The sequence below is a fragment of the Heterodontus francisci genome, chromosome 8 (assembly GCF_036365525.1).
Source record: "Heterodontus francisci isolate sHetFra1 chromosome 8, sHetFra1.hap1, whole genome shotgun sequence".
NCBI classification, from domain to species: Eukaryota; Metazoa; Chordata; class Chondrichthyes; order Heterodontiformes; family Heterodontidae; genus Heterodontus; species Heterodontus francisci.
In genome coordinates, this window is record NC_090378.1 from 30,480,722 (window position 1) to 30,497,690 (window position 16,969).

The window sequence follows — 16,969 nt, forward strand, 5'->3', positions numbered from 1 at the left end:
GGTTGTATTGGAGAAATGAATGATGCTGAAGGTTGATAAGTCCCCAGGATCTGATATTCTGCATCCCTGAGTGTTGAAAGAAGTAGCTACGGAGGTAGTGGATGCATCTTCCAAATATGCTATAGATTCTGGAACGGTTCCTGCAGTTTGGAATGTTGCCCCACTGTTTAGGAAGGGGATGACAGACCTGTTAGCCTTACATCAGTAGTGGGGAAATTTTTTTTAAAATTCATTCATGGGATGTGAACGTCACTGGCCAGGCCAGCATTTATTGCCCATCCCTAATTGCCCTTGAGAAGGTGGTGGTGAGCTGCCTTCTTGAACCACTGCAGTCCATGTGGGGTAGGTACACCCACAGTGCTGTTAGGAAGGGAGTTCCAGGATTTTGACCCAGAGACAGTGAAGGAACGGCGATATAGTTCCAAGTCAGGATGGTGTGTGACTTGGAGGGGAACTTGCAGGTGGTGGTGTTCCCATGCATTTGCTGCCCTTGTCCTTCTAGTTGGTAGAGGTCGAGGGGTTTGGAAGGTGCATTTGAAGGAGCCTTGGTGCATTGCTGCAGTGCATCTTGTAGATGGTAGACACTGCTGCCATTGTATGTCAGTGGTGGAGGGAGTGAATGTTTGTAGATGGGGTGCCAATCAAGCGGGCTGCTTTGTCCTGGATAGTGTTGAGCTTCTTGAGTGTTGTTGGAGCTGCACCCATCCAGGCAAGTGGAGAGATTCCGTCACACTCCTAACTTGTGCCTTGCAGATGGTGGACAGGCTTTGGGGAGTCAGGAGGTGAGTTACTTGCCAGGGGATTCCTAACCTCTGACCTGCTGTTGTAGCCATGGTATTTATATGGCTACTCCAGTTCAGTTTCTGGTCAATGGTAGCCCCTAGGATGTTGATAGTGGGGGATTCAGCGATGGTTGTGCCATTGAATGTCAAGGGGAGATGGTTAGATTCTCTCTTGTTAGAGATGGTCATTGCCTGGCACTTGTGTGGTGCGAATGTTACTTGCCACTTATCAGCCCAAGCCTGGATATTGTCCAAGTCTTGCTGCATTTCTACACGGACTGCTTCAGTATCTGAGGAGTCACGAATGGTGCTGAACATTGTGCAATCATCAGCGAACATCCCCACTTCTGACCTTATGAACAAAGTCAAAGAACAAAGGAAATTACAGCACAGGAACAGGCCCTTCGGCCCTCCAAGCCTGCGCCGATTCAGATCCTCTATCTAAACATGTTGCCTATTTTCTAAGGGTCTGTATCTCTTTTCTTCCTGCCCATTCATGTATCTGTCTAGATACATCTTAAAAGACGCCATCGTGCCCGCATCTACCACCTCCGCTGGCAACGCGTTCCAGGCACCCACCACCCTCTGCGTAAAGAACTTTCCACGCATATCCCCCCTAAACTTTTCCCCTTTCACTTTGAACTCGTGTCCTCTAGTAATTGAATCCCCCACTCTGGGGAAAAAGCCTCTTGCTATCCACCCTGTCTATACCTCTCATGATTTTGTACACCTCAATCAGGTCCCCCCTCAACCTCCGTCTTTCTAATGAAAATAATCCTAATCTACTCAACCTCTCTTCATAGTTAGCGCCCTCCATACCAGGCAACATCCTGGTGAACCTCCTCTGCACCCTCTCCAAAGCATCCACATCCTTTTGGTAATGTGGCGACCAGAACTGCACGCAGTATTCCAAATGTGGCCGAACCAAAGTCCTATACAACTGTAACATGACCTGCCAACTCTTGTACTCAATACCCCGTCCGATGAAGGAAAGCATGCCGTATGCCTTCTTGACCACTCTATTGACCTGCGTTGCCACCTTCAGGGAACAGTGGACCTGAACACCCAAATCTCTCTGGACATCAATTTTCCCCAGGACTTTTCCATTTACTGTATAGTTCACTCTTGAATTGGATCTTCCAAAATGCATCACCTCGCATTTGCCCTTATTGAACTCCATCTGCCATTTCTCTGCCCAACTCTCCAATCTATCTATATTCTGCTGTATTCTCTGACAGTCCCCTTCACTATCTGCTACTCCACCAATCTTAGTGTCGTCTGCAAACTTGCTAATCAGTCCACCTATACTTTCCTCCAAATCATTAATGTATATCACAAACAACAGTGGTCCCAGCACGGATCCCTGTGGAACACCACTGGTCACACGTCTCCATTTTGAGAAACTCCCTTCTACTGCTACTCTCTGTCTCCTGTTGCCCAGCCAGTTCTTTATCCATCTAGCTAGTACACCTTGGACCCCATGCGCCTTCACTTTCTCCATCAGCCTGCCATGGGGAACCTTATCAAACGCCTTACTGAAGTCCATGTATATGACATCGACAGCCCTTCCCTCATCAATCAACTTTGTCACTTCCTCAAAGAATTTTATTAAGGTGGTAAGACATGACCTTCCCTGCACAAAACCATGTTGCCTATCACTGATAAGCCCATTTTCTTCCATTATGATTGAAGGAAAGTCATTGATGATGCAGCTGAAGATGGTTGGGCCTAGGACACTACCCTGAAGAACTCCTGCAGTTATGTCCTGGAGCTGAGGATGTGATAAATGGATACTTGGATAATAATGATCTAATTGGGCACAGTCAACATGGATTTATGAATGTGAAATCATATTTGATGAACCTGTTGGAGTTTTTTGAGGATGTTACTAACAATTAATAAAGGGAAACGGTGGACGTAGTATACTTCGATTTTTAGAAGGCTTTTGGTATAGTGCCCCACAGGAGGTTGCTTCGCAAAATTAAAGCACATGGGGTAAGAGGTAATGTACTGTCGTCAGAGGTAATATACTGGCATGGATTAAGGATTGGTTAACAGGCAGAAAATGGAGACTAGGAATAAAAGGGTCATTCTTGCATTGGCAGGCTATGACTAGCGGGGTACCGCAAGGATCAGTACTTGGGCAGCAGCTGTTCACAATATATATCAATGATTTCGATGTGGAGACCAAATATAATATTTCCAAGTTCGCGGATGACACAAAATTAGGTGGGAACCTGTGTTGTGAGGAAGATGCAAAGCAGCTTCAAGGGGATTTGGACAGACACGTGTGGTAGAATGATAGGGCTTGGATGTTCCTCTTGTTGCACCCCTCCATCGCCCCCCCCCCCCCCGCCCCCACCACAACCACCCCAGCCCAGGACAGTAATTTCCAGTTCACACTTGTGCTGTAAAGGATGGATTAAGCTTAGACCAGATACCTTGGAAGGAAATTCAGAAGAGTTGATTCAGTGGGCTAGAGATGTCGAAGAATCTTGATTGTAAAGATGTGTTTAGATTATCATAATTTTAGTTTTATTTACTAATTGTTAATTCTTGTTTTATATCTAATCTCTTACCTCTTATTCACAGTCTGATAGGCCCATTTTGTCACAAGGGGATACTACTGACATCTTCTATGATCACTCTTCACGGAAGATGACATTTTCCATGGTAACACCAGATATGGGACTCGTCAACATGATCCGCAATGGCATCCTAGCACTGCAGTTACTGCCATCCAACTCCAGTGCAGGTTAATATTTTGTCCATAATGTATTTTTCTAATTTGAGTTTTATCCCCTGGTGAAAGGAAGAATTGGAGAGTGAGACAGCTCCTGCATGGGTCATTATCACGGGATAAAGAATGGCAAAATACATTCAAGTTCCCTCTTTCCCAGAGGAAGTGCATGAATGAGCAAAAGCCTGAAGAACAGTGAATACATAATGGTTTAAAAAAATTGATGCTAAACCTGGCCGAACCTCTAGGTTTAAGGTCTCCGCAAATCAAGTGGACTATGCCCTCTGTTGAATGGATGTTGGGGAAATCACACCTGTTTAGTGTGCTCATATCCAGTCTTCCTTGCTCACATGGGTTTTCAGTAGTGTGGTTCTGTGGATGTGAAGAATTATCTTGGCCTGTAATTTGCAATGAGAGGCTAAATGGTACTTTCACCTGAACTACATTTTATTTAATACTTTTTCTTTTTTTTTTTGCTTATAAACTGTTCAAATGATTCAGTTAGAACATATATCAAATTGTGAGGGTCACCTGACCCCCAAATCAGGCGCTGACACCAAAAGTTCACAGTTCTAAAATAATATAGAAACTCACTATTCTGCAGTGACATTATGGTACTTTGTGTGATGCCACTGCCGTAGTCTTGCAATGTTTGCACTGAATGTGCTTATTTCTCTTACAGGTATAATAATCATCACTGATGGTGTAACAAGTGTACCAGATATTGGAGTATGTGAAACATTATTAAACCAACTACGCAGCGGCACAATTGCCTGTTCCTTTATACAGGTGACCTTGCATTTCTAACTGAAACCTTTGACCTCAATAGACTAGCTGCTTCTGTGGTTGTGTAAAAGTTGATGTGCTTCTTGCAGGTTGGAGGTGTGTACTCGTATGACTGCAGCTTTGGTTACGTGCCAAACCTGGAGCTAATGAAGTTCATTGCTATGGCAACATTTGGATCCTACATGTCCACGTGCCCAGAAAGTAGCCTCAATATGAATGCATACCACAAAGCGTTCCTATTGTACAGCTTCTTGAGACCTGGAGAGTCTATGAACCCAGAGTATTACTGTGGCAAGTATATCTACAAGAAGTTATGGGGTGTTTGTTTATTTTATTCTTTTAGGTGTCTGGTCCTTCTATTCCTGAATTATTTGTTTTTCTCTAAATCTAGTGTCCCAGCACAAATTGTTCAATGAGCACCTGGTGTCTGCCAGCAGTAATCCCGCACTGGCCATGAGACGAAAAAAGCATGCTGAGAATGAGGTGCATGCAGACCTGACCAGTGTAGTATCTGTACGGTTGCGTGAGGGCTACACTGTGAAGGAACTTAATATCACTAAAGGTAAATAAATACTTCTAAAGTGTCAAAGTAATATGGTGAAGAAGTGGTGAGAAGGGCTGGTATGTGTTGGAAGTGGCATATGGGTGGATTAAGTTGCATTGCGTTTGTTGACATTGTAGAGTGGGACCCCAGTAGGATTGGATGCCAGTATGATCATGATCTGTAAACTGCGCCAATGCAGAACTCACTTTAACAAGAGTTGGGCTTCACAACCCATGACTGTAACAGAGTTTATCATGAACTCAATGAGTTTAGTAAAGAAAAAAATAATTTGCAGTTATACAGCACCTTTCATGGCCACTGAACATCCCAAAGTGCTTTACAGCCAATGAAGTACTTTTTGAACTGTAGTTGTTATTGTAATGTAGGAAACATGGCAGCCAGTTTGTGCACAGCAAGCTCCCACAAACAGCAATGTGATAATGACCAGATAATCTCTTTTTGATATATTGATGAGGGGTAACTATTGGCCAGGACACCAGGGATAACTCCCCTGTTCATCGAAATAGTGCCATGGGGTCTTTTATGTGCACCTGCAAGGGCAGACGGCACCTCTGACAGTGCAGAACACCTTCAGTACTTCACTGGAGTGTAAGTCTTGATTTTTATGTTGTTTCTTGGGTTTTCCATGTCACAGTTTGACTGCAACTGTGTTGAGAGGGTTTAGTTTCCAACTGGGACCCCCGAAATGTCAGTGTGCTGTAAATGCATTCAGAGGAAGTAACTTTGCTGTTTCCAAGCATCTAAATTTGCAATATTTATTTGTTCATTTTCTATTCCTAATCCTATGTTCTATTGGTATGGCCAATAGTGACTCATCTATTATATTCTTTTTCTTTTGTCTTTTTGGTGAAGCAATTTGTCTCACTTCGTGCCTATTCTGATAGTTTAAAGAAAGACTTGTATTTACATAAAGCCTTTCTCGACTGCAAGATGTCCCAAAGTGCTTTACAACTAATGAAGTACTTCCAAAGTCATTACTTTTGTAATGAATCTGAGCTAGATAACATACACTCTAGATAATAACAGGTGCATACCAATGCTGTAAAACTTTCAACCACTTGAGTGCTTTGCAGTTAGTGTAATGAAAGGAAATTGCATTTGTGATTTTTATTTTTTCCCCCTCTATTCATCGTTGGAGTTTAGGTGGAACTCAGTTGGAAGTGAAGCTGATGCTGTTATGGAAGCACAACATGAGAATCGAGTACCTTGTGGTAGCCTCATGGCCCCTGGATGCAGCCAAGCGCTTGACATGGGTGGAGGTAACAATGGAGGGTAGCTATGATATGCTCCATGACATTAGCTGTACTATGAGGAAACCAATTACCAGCCCATATCGCACCACAGTTATCCGGCGGTTCTGGACCACACTGCAGAGGTAAGTACACGGAACTGCATGTGAAGGGGGAAAGTGTTGAATGATTGTAAGAGTAATGGCACATGTTTCTTAAGTGGCAGAACAATGTCCTGTTCTGAAACTGGAGTGGAAGAGGGAGCAAAATGTCTGTGTCTTATGTTTAAAGAAAAAAAGGCTAATGTCTGGATCTTGTACTTCCTTAGTATTAATCAGACGGATCAGATGCTGGTTCATCTCAAATCCTTCAACACTATCCCTGAACATTACACCATCCCAGAGAGCACCAAGAATGGGGTTCCATTATTCTACATCCCTCCAGGATCTATGACACCGGTATTGTTCAATTTACATATATAGAAAGTAATAAATTTCAAAATCACTGAATGAAGAAATATATTGATTCTGTAGAAATCAGTAAATTTAGAGTATTCTGAATGAACAGGTAATTATGGAGATTGATTCTGTGGATTCCTGCTTCGCTCATCCCCTGTTTATTCGAGATCAAATGAATTTTCATGAGGTTCTACAAAAGCAGCAAAAAAAATTGTGTGTGGTGTTTGCTTGACATAGCAAGCATTGAGTTTTTGGTGGATATTGGCTGTCTCCCTATATAAATGCAAGTTCCTTCTTTCTATCTGTATTTGTTCTAAAATAATTTTGACATTGGATATTTGTATGCATGTCATTGAGAATCCATAGTTTCTGTATAAATTGCCGAGTGAACCTGTTTTAAATTTGCCTACTTTGCCATATCTGTGATAAGGTTAGCAGAGGGAGAGAGGAAAAAAGTCATATTTTTAGATGCCTGCCAAATTTATTTAGATTGAATAAATATTTTCTAGATAAAATTCTTGCCCCAGTTAGAAAACACTCAAACTTTTGCTGATCAATCATGTCCCTAAAATTGAACATTAGCCAATCAGTAGTTAACCTGATGGGGCATGCCCTCAACAATAGGCTGTAGTTATGATTTAAAGTATTATGAGATATGATTAATTCTAACCACCATCATAATAAGTATAAGAAGATAAAAGGTTGACCTTGTGATTCAAGAACTTCTTTGGTATTGCACAACCTGACCCTGTTGGTGTCAGTTTAAAAGAAATTTTATTTCATACTTGATTAGTAAGATATACATTTGAAAATGCAATTCAATTTTAGTTACTGCAATGGGCAATGCAGAAAACCAAAGATTAGGTGCTCTCCTACGTGATACAATACCAAAGCTAAGGTGGGCAGTTCAGAAATTACAGAGTTGGATAAAATATGTAAGTGGGGAGAACAATCACAAATGAAATTAAATGTGGACGAGTGTAAAGTGCTGCTGGTAGGAAGAAAAAATGGGTGCTGCATGTCTTCCAGTAATATGCTGAGACAGCTAATGATGAAAAAATTGAGAGACTTTACTAGGCTCAGCACTTAATATATCCAACTAATCCAGAGTAGCAGTCAACAGAGCCAATAGAATTTTGAATCATATGGTCAAAACAGTAGAATACAAGTCATGATCAAACTGTACAGTGTGCTGGTCAGATGGCAGCTTAAGTACAGTGTCCATTTTTGATCACTGAGGCATAAGGGAAACATTCTCATACTGGTGCACGGTGCAAAGTAGAACCATGAGGCTGATTCCCAGTGTCAAGGCCTAGGTCACGCAAAAGGTTTGGAGAGACCTTGGATTTTGATGCTTGAATGGAGATTTCTGCGAGGTATCCCATATTAGCATATGACATGGTAAACATATGGAAAAGCTAAATCTGGAAAATAACTTCAGCCTAAATTGCAGGAGTATGACAAGGAAATGCAAATTTAAAATAGTAAAAAGCAAAGTTAGGTTTGAAATTCTTCACACAAAGAGCGATCAATATATGGAATGGAATTCCAGATAAAGTAATGGGGGTAAAAAACTTGGAGTCATTTACGAACCAATTGGGTGCTACAAAGCAGGGACTTTAGGGTTGTTCTGGATGGATAAACTAAGATGACCCACATCATAGTATCCTACAGCGCAGTAGGAGGCCATTCGACTCTTTGAAAGAACTATCCAATTATCTTAAAGAACTTTTCCTGATGTATGGATGGGAATAGAATTTATTTGGAGTAAAAGCTCCTCCCACCTACCTTGCTGTTTAATATCAGTGCAGCTAAGGGACCACTGGTACTGTGTTATTTTTTTTAGAGTAATTGGCTGTTCTTTAGCTTCTGACTAAACCGTGCACTTTGTTCCGTATCTATAGAAGGTTGGATTGCTGCAGTTCAGACTTGCGTTGTTGAATTGTATATTTTTGATGGTAAAGAAGTTTGTAACCATTGTTTTGTGCCTTCCTTAGGTGCTGTCACTGCAGCATAGTGGTTCTAAGGACTCCAGTCAATCCCAGTTTGCCTCTTACTGGAAGCCAATCTTATCTATGGATGCTAGCTTCTGGCAGCGGTGGCTTCACATGCATCGCATTGGCATACTGCTGGAACATGATATGTAAGCTGGTATTCACCTGGTTTAATTTAATCAATGCGCACCCACCTCGGATTTTTGGGAGATGGGAAGCAGTGCTTCCCCTTCGTGGACTGTTAATATTGTGGTTTTGTTCCAATATCATCTTTTGTAGCAGTGACAAAAAAAACTTGATGTAAGGAAAATATTGTGTTTTTAATGGGTTAATCTGTGCTGTGTCCCACATGATGTTAACATTAACAACTTATGACTTTTGTTGTCTGCAATGCTTGTTTTTAATGCTGTTTTACCCTTTTCTCTTTAGCCCAGTGCCAAAGCATATCCATACACCAGGAAGTAATGGCCGCTACAGTACCATCCAGTGTCGCATCTCCCTCTCTGCACTAACTTCCCTCCTACGAGATTGGAGCAGTTTTGTGCTGGTAGAAGGATATTCCTACGTTAAGCTCCATTACAAGTAAGAATTCATTTTTACTTAATACTTTTCTTAGAAAATTTAGGAAACTAAAATCTTTAGAGCATGCTACATGATGTAGTTGTGTGGCTATGCAGAGTCCAATGAGAATACTGTTCTGCGCATTGTTTCAGGACTAGTGATACATAACGGGCTTAAGACTAAGAACATGTAGGTTCTTCTGTAGTCAGTTGGCACTGTCAAAATGGTGGGCAGTATAAAGTTTTTTTGTAGTGCATGGGTATCTGAGATGGTATTAATGTGTTATACCCAGCTCTTTAGTCTGAGAGGTTGAGATTACTCATTTTGTTTCTTACAAAGCTATTTAAGGGAATTGTCTCTCACTGAAGTAAGGGAATAAACTCAGCCTGTGAAGTGAATATTGGGTTGGGAGCAAATTTTGTGAGCTTCTGCTTCTAACATATTTCACCATCTGTTGCCCGAATCAAAAAAATGTTTGTTTAATTTGTAGTGGAACGGATCAGCCTCCTTCTTCCTTTTACCTCGTCCGAGTTATTTCCAAAGCTCCATGCATGGTCCTTCGCCTGGGATTTCCTATTGGAATGCAAGCACAAGCTAGGAATAAGGTATGGTTTTGGGAGTGGGGAGGTGCGCAGTGGTGCGGAAATTGAATAGCTGTGCAGTTGGAGGCATGGTAGTCTCGGACGCAAAACAGCATTTGCCTTTGGTTTGGGATATTTACATTTTTTTCTGAACTAACAGATTGTGACCAACTGGAAACTATTTAGCTTTTTTTGTTGTACTAAAGAGGTAGATAACTCTAAAGAGCTGTCCCTAGCCCTAAACTCATACCTTTCTTTCCTATCTTCCTGCATGCCCCCTCCAAATTCATACGAGATCCAGTTCCTGCTCCTTTGAACCTATACCCAACAAACTGCTGACCGCCCATATTCCCTTCCTGGCCCCATGTTCCCTCTCCTTAGGTACTGTCCCCCTTTCCTTCAAATCTACCATCTGCCTTCATCACCCCTCTCTTCACCATTGACCACTTTGTCCTTGAAAACTACCATCTCCAACCTCCTTTTCCTCTCCAGCATCGTTTAACGTGCTCTTGCCACCTAAATCCATGGCTATCTTTCCCAGAACTCTATGTTTGAATTCCTCCAATCTTATCAAAATCACAAATGATATCCTATGGTAAACCATCCTCCTGATCGTTCTCGACCTATCTGCAACCTTTGGCATTTTCCAACACCTCTCCTCTGTCGTCTAGCTGGGTGGGACTGTACTCATCTGCTCTCTTTTTATTCATTCATGGGGTGTGGGCATCGCTGGATAGGACAGCATTTATTGCCCATCCCTAATTGCCCTTGAGAAGGTGGCGGTGAGCAGCCTTGTTGAACTGCTGCAGTCCAGGTGGGGTAGGTACACCCACAGTGCTGTTAGGAAGGGAGTTCCAGGATTTTGACCCAGCGACAGTGAAGGAACAGCGATATAGTTCCGTCAGGATGGTCTGTGTCTTGGAGGGGAACTTGCAGGTGGTGGTGTTCCCATGCAAATGCTGCCCTTGTCCTTCTAGTTGGTAGAGGTTGTGGGTTTGGAAGGTGCTGTCTAAGGAGCCTTGGTGCAATGCTGCAGTGCATCTTGTAGATGGTGCTGCCACTGTACGTCAGTGGTGAAGGGAGTGAATGTTTGTGGATGGGGTGCCAATCAAGCGGGCTGCTTTGTTTTGGATGGTGTGGAGCTTCTTGAATGTTGTTGGAGCAGCACCCATCCAGGCAAGTGGAGAGTATCCCATCACATTCCTGACTTGTGCCTTGTAGATGGCGGACAGACTATGGGGAGTCAAGAGGTGAGTTACTCACCATAGGATTCCTAGCCTCTGACTTGCTCTTGTAGCCACAGTATTTATATGGCTACTCCAGTTCAGTTTCTGATCAATGGTGACCCCCAGGATGTTGATAGTGGGAGATTCAGCAATCATAATGACATTGAATGTCAAGGGGAGATGGTTAGATTCTCTTGTGTTTGAGATGGTCATTGCCTGGCACATGTGTAGTGCGAATGTTACTTGCCACTTATCGGCCCAAACCTGGATATTGTCCAAGTCTTGCTGCATTTCTACACGGACTGCTTCAGATCTGAGGAGTTGCAAATGGTGCTGAACATTATACAATCATCAGTGAACATCTCCACTTCTGACCTTATGATTGAAGGAAGGTTATTGATGAAACAGCTGAAGATGGTTTGGCCGAGGGCACTACCCTGAGGAACTCCTGCAGTTATGTCCTTGAGCTGAGATGATTGACCTCCAGCAATCATAGGAATGAACATAGGAGCAGGGATAGGCCATTCAGCCCATTAGATCATGGCCGATCATTTACCTGAAAGCCACTTTCCCGTGTTATCCCCATATCCCTTGATGTCATTAATAGGGACATAGGATGAAGAAGAATTGGCTTCTGAGGAGAGTGCAATTTAAAACAAAAGCAAATGAAGCCTTCGCCTGTTAGTTGGAGAGTTTTGAAGGAGACATCTTTAACAATATGATAAACTTAAACCACTGACTGATGTATTCAAATACAAATGTGTCCTCTGACATACTCAGTTTTCAGGAAAAGGAAAAGAAATAGTGTTACTGATCAGGAAAGTGAACCCTATGACCTACAGACCAAAAGTAGCTCTGCTTCTTTCCTGTTGTGTAGCTTTTTATTAATTTCTGAACATGGTGCCAGACAGGCTGCTGTTGATCCCAGACTGTTACAATTAAATGGAATATTAATAACCATTGCAATGTTAATGGTGAAAATGCTCTTCTGGGTGAAAACCCTGTAGTTTATTTGGTTATGGGAGTAAAGATGTGTTTACTTTTCTTCAGTTCCACTGTTCAAATAGGAGCAAACTCTTGATTATAACTCATAGTCCTTTAATTATTGAACACCTGAGCATTGATTATACAAGTCTCTTACTGAGGCAGCACTGAACTTGGTGCATTTGTCACACGGGCTGGAGAAGCAGTTTGTTTAGTATTTGATCTCAACCATTTTCCTTTGCGCTAGGTATGACTCCATCCAGTGAGTGTTTCCCCATGATTCCCATTGACTCCAGTTTTGCTAGGGCTGCTTGATGCCATACTCGGTCAAATGCTGCCTTGATGTTAAGGGCAGTCACTCTCACCTCACCTCTTGATTTCAGCTGTTTTGTCCATGTTTGGTCCAGGAGCTGAGTGGCCCTGGCGGAGCCCGAAGTGAGCGTCACTGAGCAAGTTATTGCTAAGGAAGTGCTGCTTGATAGCACTGTCAACGACACCTTCCATCACTTTACTGATGTTCGAGAGTAGACTGATGGGGCGATAATTAGATGGGTTGGATTTGTCCTGCTTTTTGTGTACCTGAGCAATTTTCCACATTGCCGGCTAGATACCAGTGTTGGAACTGTACTGGAACAGCTTGGCTAGGGGTGCGGCAAGTTTTAGATTAGAGATACAGCACTGAAACAGGCCCTTCGGCCCACCGAGTCTGTGCCGAACATCAACCACCCATTTATACTAATCCTACACTAATCCCATATTCCTACCAAACATCCCCACCTGTCCCTATATTTCCCTATCACCTACCTATACTAGTGACAATTTATAATGGCCAATTTACCTATCAACCTGCAAGTCTTTTGGCTTGTGGGAGGAAACCGGAGCACCCGGAGAAAACCCACGCAGACACAGGGAGAACTTGCAAACTCCACACAGGCAGTACCAGGAATCGAACCCTGGTCCCTGGAGCTGTGAGGCTGCGGTGCTAACCACTGCGCCACTGTGCCGCCGAGGAGGAGTTCCTCCTCCTGTACTGTTTCCTCTGGAGTCGCCCAAGGATGTATCTTCAACTTCACTTCTATATCTCATTTACATGCTCCGCTCAATTACATCATCCGAAAACACATCAGGTACCACATGTATGCTAATGATACCCAGCTTTACCTCTCCGCCACTTGCTCGATCTGTCTACTGTCTGATTTGTTACACTGCTTCTATGACATCTAGTACTGGATGGGCAGAAATTTCCTCCAACTAAATATTGATAGGACCAAAGCCATTGCCTTTGTTCCTGATCATGAAGTCTGCTCCCTAGTCACCAACTCCCAGCCTCTCCCTAGCAACTGGCTGAGGCTGGACCTGACTGTTAGCAAACTTGGTATTGTATTTGACTCTGAGATGATCTACTGACCACATATCTGCACCATCACTAAGACTGCCTATTTCCACCTCTGTAAACATTTCCTGTCTTCACCCTTGTCTCAGCTCATAGTCTTCTGAAACCTTCATCCAGGCATTTGATAGCTCTAGACTTGACTGTTCTAATGATCATCTGGCTGGCCTCCCATCTTCAGCTCTCCATAAACTTGAATTCATCCAAAACTCTGCTGCCCATAATCTAATTCACACCAATTCCTGTTCATCCATCACCTCTGTGCTTGCTGACCTGCATTGGCTCACGGTCTGGCAATGCCTCGATTTTAAAATTCTCATCCTTGTTTTCAAATCCCTCCATGGCCTCACCCCTTCCTATCTTTGTATTCTCTTTCAGCCGTACAACCCTTTGAGATCTCTACACTCCCCCAATTCTGGCCGCTTGCACATTCCTGATTTTAATCTTTCTACCATTGACAGCCGTGCCTTCAGTTGCCTAGGCCCTAAACCCTGCAATTCCCTGCCTATACATCTCTGCCTCTCTACCTCTCCTCATTTAAGATGCTTCTTAAATCCTACCTTGTTGACAAAGCTTTTGGTCACCTATACCAGTATCTCCTTATGTGGCTCAGTGTCAAATTTTGTTTTTTAACCCTCGTGTAGTGCCTCAGGATGTTTTGCTACATTGACACTGATATAGCATTGCTATTCCCTTAATCCAAGAGCAAAAATTGTAATGAGAGCAGAAAATGCCAGAAATACTCAGCAGGTCTGGCAGCATCTGTGGAGAGAGAAACAGATAATGTTTCAGGTCTGTAACCTTTCACTCATCACCCATGTGCTTGCTAACCTGCATTAGCACTTCTGTTCTCATTTCAGAGTTCTAGCATCTGCAGTATTTTGCTCTTGTAGCAAAAGTTATAATTTTAACTCCTAAATTAGAAATTCTAGAAGAAAGTTGCACATTTCTTAATTTTACAAGACTTGAAAAGTATTTTAAAAGCAAAATACTGCGGATGCTGGAAACCTGAAATAAAAACAATAATGCTGGGGAAACACTCAGCAGGTCTGGCAGCATCAAAAGTATTTTTCCTGGTTCTCTAATTTTCTTTCCTTGTTTTTGCCCTCCCTTCCTCTTCATTCTTTTCCAGTTACGAAGTGTCTTAGTTCAAATAAAATAATTTAAGGGCTATACTTCTCGCAATTGTTCAGATAAAAGTGTAACCTTTCTACAAAGCCACCAAAAGGAAGTGGAGTGTTTGTATTAAAATGTTTTGGTTGTAAATTATCACCACTTTAAGAGATGAGGTTAAAAATCAGCGATATTTGCTCCAAAAATAGGTTTACTCTCTGGAAATAGCCCTGAAGTCAAGTAGCACAGTTGTGCGATCTTTCAAAAGTGTGAGGCAAATTCACGAGGTCTGTTCCAAGACAACTTTCTCACAGCACATTTGTAGTGAAGCATTTTTAGTATTTAACAATAGGCTTAGACAGTTGAAAAGCATTAAGGTTGGATAACACTTGAGTATTGATCATCATAGCATTAGTTGATTTGACCAGGTGGAATAGGTATGCATCATTAGAATAAAAATTCAAAACTTCAATATGGTTTCAAAAAAAACTTGATAGAATTATGTCACCTTCATGTGTCCTTCTTAGCAACGGACTAGATGTATACTTCCATAGAGAAAGAAAACAATCTCTTCACATAATGATTTTACTTTGAAGTGGTGGTGAATTAGTGATGCACCTTTGGGCTAGCTGATGACTGATGAGGTTAGAATTAGATGAGGCAAAGCTGGAGGAGACTCGAATGAAGCATAAATGCCAGCATGGACTGGTTGGACTGAATGGCCTGTTTCTGTGCTGTATATTCTATGCAATCCTATGTTCCTCAGACTCCGACTAGAGTAGTAATCACCGCTGGAAGTCTGAAACCTCCAATAATGATAAGCTAGCAACACGCTGCATTAAGAAATTATACTGGATGTATTGTATGAAGAACGAAGGCTGAAAGAGCATAAATTGCAAATATATATGCAGGCCTTTGGCTGGTATATGTCTATGCAAGTACCAAAGCAAAAAGGGATCAATTGTACTGTGGTAATTCATGCCAGACTGAGTATTTTTACTAATGTTTTCTGGAATTATGTTTGTCAGTAAATATATGATCAGGAAGCTTATAATTTTACCATTCAGAATAGCAAGATTCCAGTTTTGCTCCAGAGCATCCGAATGGGTATGCAAGTGTTTAGTATGGTAGTATAGTTATCTGACACAATAATTGATCGCCCAGTCCTGCACCATATGCTGAATATTCTCTGTGGTTATATTGGCAGATTGTGGATGAGCTGCGAGATCAGATACTCTTACTTCGTTTTCCCCAGCGGGTGCAGAGCAAAGAAGCAACACCAAAAGTCAAGAGGAAACTGCTGGGGAATGCCTCTCCTTCAAAGTCTCCCCCACTTCCTGCTACACAGCTGGCACTGTCTGATCGACCTTGTGTTGTAATATTGAAAAATCCATTGGAAAAGCTCCTTATTAGGTATTGGTCTGCGGATAGTGAATTGGGAAACCTCTGCCATGACACTGCAATCTTCCCAACTTTGGACCTGAATCATTGTAACCATAAAATAACATTGACTTATCACAGCAAGTGTAATGTTAGGCATGAATCAGTGTATTTACATGTTGGTGTACCCATATAAGAAATGGTGTACTACTAAAACATGTATGAGTATAACTGGTAGCACAATGTAATAACATAGTACTAGAGACAGTCGCATATTTTCAGAAAGATTAAAAAAGGAGGTAGGTGTATGTGAGAGATACACCCAACTCCTCAAAAAATTGTATGGTTTTAAATCCAATACTTTTTTATAGACAATATTTGAATTTTTCTTTTAGTTTCCCTTGCCTTTTGGGGTTTAAAGGTAAGAAAATATGACAGGTACACCACAGTTGCATATAAAGTTAAGAAAGATGTTTTCTGAATGTTGCTCTCTTTCACCTATGTGCTATTTCATGTCTACTTCCAAGGTATGAGAAGCTTCCATCAGACTATCGAACTCCCTTTATCCTGAACTTGGACAACTGTGGACACCCAGCATCTATGTCTGGAGCTGCGACAATGACAACCAATCGCACAGCTTCCTCCACACTTGCCTCTCTGTCTCGTTATTTTTATCATCAACGCTGGGTATGGTCTGTGCAGCCAGGTTTGGGGCCATCAGTGCCCATCACTTCAGCGGCACAGATACTTTCTATTCTAACCGAGTAAGAAAATTTATAATAGAGTTTGGTCTGTGCAGAAAATATTTTAAGAAAGTATGCAGGAGCATCAAATCTGTTCAGTCTATCCCGCCTGTTCCACAATGCATAATTTGATGCTTCAAAAAATACTTTATGCCAAACCTAGTTTGCAACAGCTTCAATTAATCAAGCTCTGTATTGGTTCTGTCCTGAATTTGACCAAAATGCCTTGCTACATCCACTTATTCTATCCTTGTTATTGCAAAAGCTTGATTTCTCTTCCTCCTTTAAGTTGAGGTTTTCAAACTGGGGTGGCAGATATTTTGGGTTCCATTAGGATGTCTGGAGATCTGCGACTTTCATAATGTAACATCTGGATTTCTGAAAGTGTGCCTGCAATTCCAAAGGTTCATTATTCCATGCATAAGACTGTCCATCTG

General features: G+C 42.0%; 1 protein-coding gene across 1 annotated transcript in view; it reads left to right on the forward strand.

Annotated features, from left to right (window-relative positions):
- Positions 1 to 16,969, forward strand: part of LOC137372732 (KICSTOR complex protein SZT2-like) — a 284,408-nt gene that overhangs the window by 13,080 nt on the left and 254,359 nt on the right. Inside the window, exons 6-16 of the mRNA XM_068036900.1 lie at positions 3,375 to 3,537; positions 4,205 to 4,311; positions 4,398 to 4,599; positions 4,700 to 4,870; positions 6,017 to 6,248; positions 6,431 to 6,560; positions 8,558 to 8,703; positions 8,984 to 9,136; positions 9,606 to 9,720; positions 15,617 to 15,822; positions 16,317 to 16,553. Of these exons, the coding sequence (XP_067893001.1) occupies positions 3,375 to 3,537; positions 4,205 to 4,311; positions 4,398 to 4,599; positions 4,700 to 4,870; positions 6,017 to 6,248; positions 6,431 to 6,560; positions 8,558 to 8,703; positions 8,984 to 9,136; positions 9,606 to 9,720; positions 15,617 to 15,822; positions 16,317 to 16,553 (1,862 nt within the window). The remainder of the gene's footprint in view (positions 1 to 3,374; positions 3,538 to 4,204; positions 4,312 to 4,397; positions 4,600 to 4,699; positions 4,871 to 6,016; positions 6,249 to 6,430; positions 6,561 to 8,557; positions 8,704 to 8,983; positions 9,137 to 9,605; positions 9,721 to 15,616; positions 15,823 to 16,316; positions 16,554 to 16,969) is intronic.